The sequence below is a fragment of the Hipposideros armiger genome, unplaced genomic scaffold (assembly GCF_001890085.2).
Source record: "Hipposideros armiger isolate ML-2016 unplaced genomic scaffold, ASM189008v1 scaffold_37, whole genome shotgun sequence".
NCBI lineage: Eukaryota > Metazoa > Chordata > Mammalia > Chiroptera > Hipposideridae > Hipposideros > Hipposideros armiger.
Genome location: NW_017731387.1, coordinates 4,017,550 through 4,020,230, shown reverse-complemented (window position 1 = coordinate 4,020,230; position 2,681 = coordinate 4,017,550). Strand labels below are relative to the sequence as shown.

Sequence of the window (2,681 nt, the reverse complement as noted above, 5' to 3'; positions counted from 1 at the left end):
TCTTATCAATGGGAAGAAAAGGATTAATCTATGTCATCAGAAATTCCGAATGATTTTGTTGTGGGGAAAAATGATTTTATGAAGATTCTTTGTCAGTCATTTCTGAAAGCCTTTTTTATGCTCAGTAAAGCACATACTGTGAAATGAGGTTTGGTTATGGTGTGTCACCTTTATCAACCTGGCTTGACAACCTCTCTCTTTGCATGTCTCACGTGTGGGTCTAAATGAATACCACTCAACCACTCAGGCTTTAGAAGACCACAGCATCCGCCATACGAGAATTCTGGAAGCTTTGGAAGCCGAGAAACAAAAAATTGCTAAAGAAGTGCAAACACTGCAGCAAAGCCAGAGCAATAGAGATAAAACTTTTACAAGTGAGTGTGTGATGGTTTTAGCCGGCACTTTCCAAAGCTGTGTGCGTTATTCACATAACCCTGAAAGCTCAGCGTTAGTGGACTTCGTGCTTTAAAAATGTTTTATTCTAGGTATTGCTAACTTTTCTGGACCTAAATAAATTTGCATGGGTGATTGTTTTTAGACTAGTCACTTTTTAGAATATTTAGCTATTTATAGTATTATGTTAATGTGTAACATGTCTTTTAAAATCCCATGTTATTTGATCCTTAATTCTTATATCTAGACTGTGATTCATCGCTGAGTACTTTGTTTTCTTTTCATTTGGACATTATTTTTTGTGAACATTCCTGCATTTCAGTGTAGAGCACAGCATGTTTTTAATGTAAACCTTTTTGTTTTTCATGATGGGAAATTTCAAACTATAAAAGTAGAGTGATTACTACTGTAAACCCTGATGCAGTTCTCATCCCCCTTCGGCCATCATCAGCACATGTCCAGTCTTGTTTCGGCCACACTCAGTCCCCCTGCCTCCCTGGATATTTTGGAGCAAACCTCTGACATCATATCACTTGATCTGTAAATACTTCACTGTGTGTCTCTGCGTTAGATAAGAACTCTCTTTCTCTGTCACTTTAAGCATAGTTATGGTAGTTTTATCGCATATAAAATATGAATAATAATTTCTTATACTCATTAAATATCTAGGCCATATTCAAATTTCCTGAGTTATTTGATAAATACTTTTTAATATTTGATGTGAATCAGGATGCAAGCGTGACCCACATATCTATCGTGCTTGGGGTATATGTCCTTTAAAAGTCCTTTTTAATCTATAAATTCGCTCTTCTTTTAGGACCTAAAACAGTATCTTGTAATCAATACTTGATTTTTAAAATTTATATGAGTAATGAATTTTATCCTTTCAAAAAGAGTGTTTATAATGGAATACTGGTTATAAGTTTGACTGAACAATATAGAAAATATTTATGATAAAGTCTTAAATTTAAATTAGGAAAATGGAATTGTGGATTAAATTGTTTTCCTTTTTATGTCCTGATATATCTATATCTATTTTAAATTTTCAGGCAAGATAAAAAAGGGTTATGGTTTTATGTAAATAAGGCTGTAGTGCACTTTTAGAAATTGGGAGGGGGGAATCTTTAAAGATATTAGAAGGAAAGGCATTGTCTTTGGCGTTTCCTCTCTTATAAAGTTTGTATCCTCTCTATGTCAACTTGAATTAGCTTTAGTGCCTCCACAGGTGTAAGACCTCATTTTATATGAGAATATTTCATTTCACCAACGAGGATTGAAGAAGTTAGTCAAATATCTCCCTTATCTTCGCTAATATGTAGTTAAAGCCATTCATTTAAATTCAGTGATTTTTTTTTTCAGGAATTGTTCTGCCTACTGATATGTTTTGTATTTGAATCTTCTCTGTGTGTTCTCTATTAGTCCAGACAAATTGGAGCTCCATGAAACTCTCAATGATGATTCAGGAAGCCAATGCCATCAGCAACAAATGTAAAAGATACTATGTTTTTGGCAGGTGAGTATGTAATTGATTATCCTAATTGGGAAGTAATTTTTTGTTTGAAAGTGGTTGACCTTCCTATTATTTTTTTTATTATTAGTTTTAGTTTCTTTAAAGACCAGGTACTCTGCAGTGCCTGCCTAGGGAAGGTGGGTGTCAGAACCCCCAAGGACGCGTGCAGACACCCTTTCAGAGCTCAGAGTGCAGGGAAAGGCTTTCATCAATTAACACACTCCTGGATTTTAGAAACACAACTACCTTAGATACTTTGGGATTTACTGGGTTTCTTCTGAGTTGAAAAGTTATAAATATTTCACATTTTAAAAGGAATATACCTTATTAAAATTTTTTGGATTTATAAATTTTTACGTAAGAAGTTGTTTTAAAATATAGCATATACTAGACATGATTTTCACTATAATAAAAATGCTTAACTGTGGAAAGATTTAATCAGTGGGCTGAATGTTTACGGAAGTTGTTCTAATTCAGCAAACTCTCAGTATAGATGGGCGTGTGTGTTTTCAGTGAGCATCTCCTCTGGTTTTTCCTTCAGACAAGATGCGTCTGATGGGGGAAGTGGCGCTGACACGTGCGTCCGGGTGAGGAACCTGCGGCTGGGCATCGCCACCGCTTGGAGCCTGGAAAAGTTTGAATCTAAGCTTGCAGCTATGAAGGAACTGTATGAGGTCTGGACGTTAGTAAAATCTCTCTAAACCTTTTAAAATAAAACATATAAAAGGGACGTGTTCTCAGTGAAGAAAGTTTGGCAAATAAAAGAGAAAGGAACCCA

At 35.2% G+C, this 2,681-nt stretch overlaps 1 protein-coding gene across 1 annotated transcript in view; it reads left to right on the top strand.

Moving 5' to 3' along the window:
* Nucleotides 1–2,681, top strand: part of KIF14 (kinesin family member 14) — a 53,915-nt gene that overhangs the window by 40,097 nt on the left and 11,137 nt on the right. The window contains exons 22-23 of the mRNA XM_019637995.1: nt 1,813–1,906; nt 2,445–2,577. Of these exons, the coding sequence (XP_019493540.1) occupies nt 1,813–1,906; nt 2,445–2,577 (227 nt within the window). The remainder of the gene's footprint in view (nt 1–1,812; nt 1,907–2,444; nt 2,578–2,681) is intronic.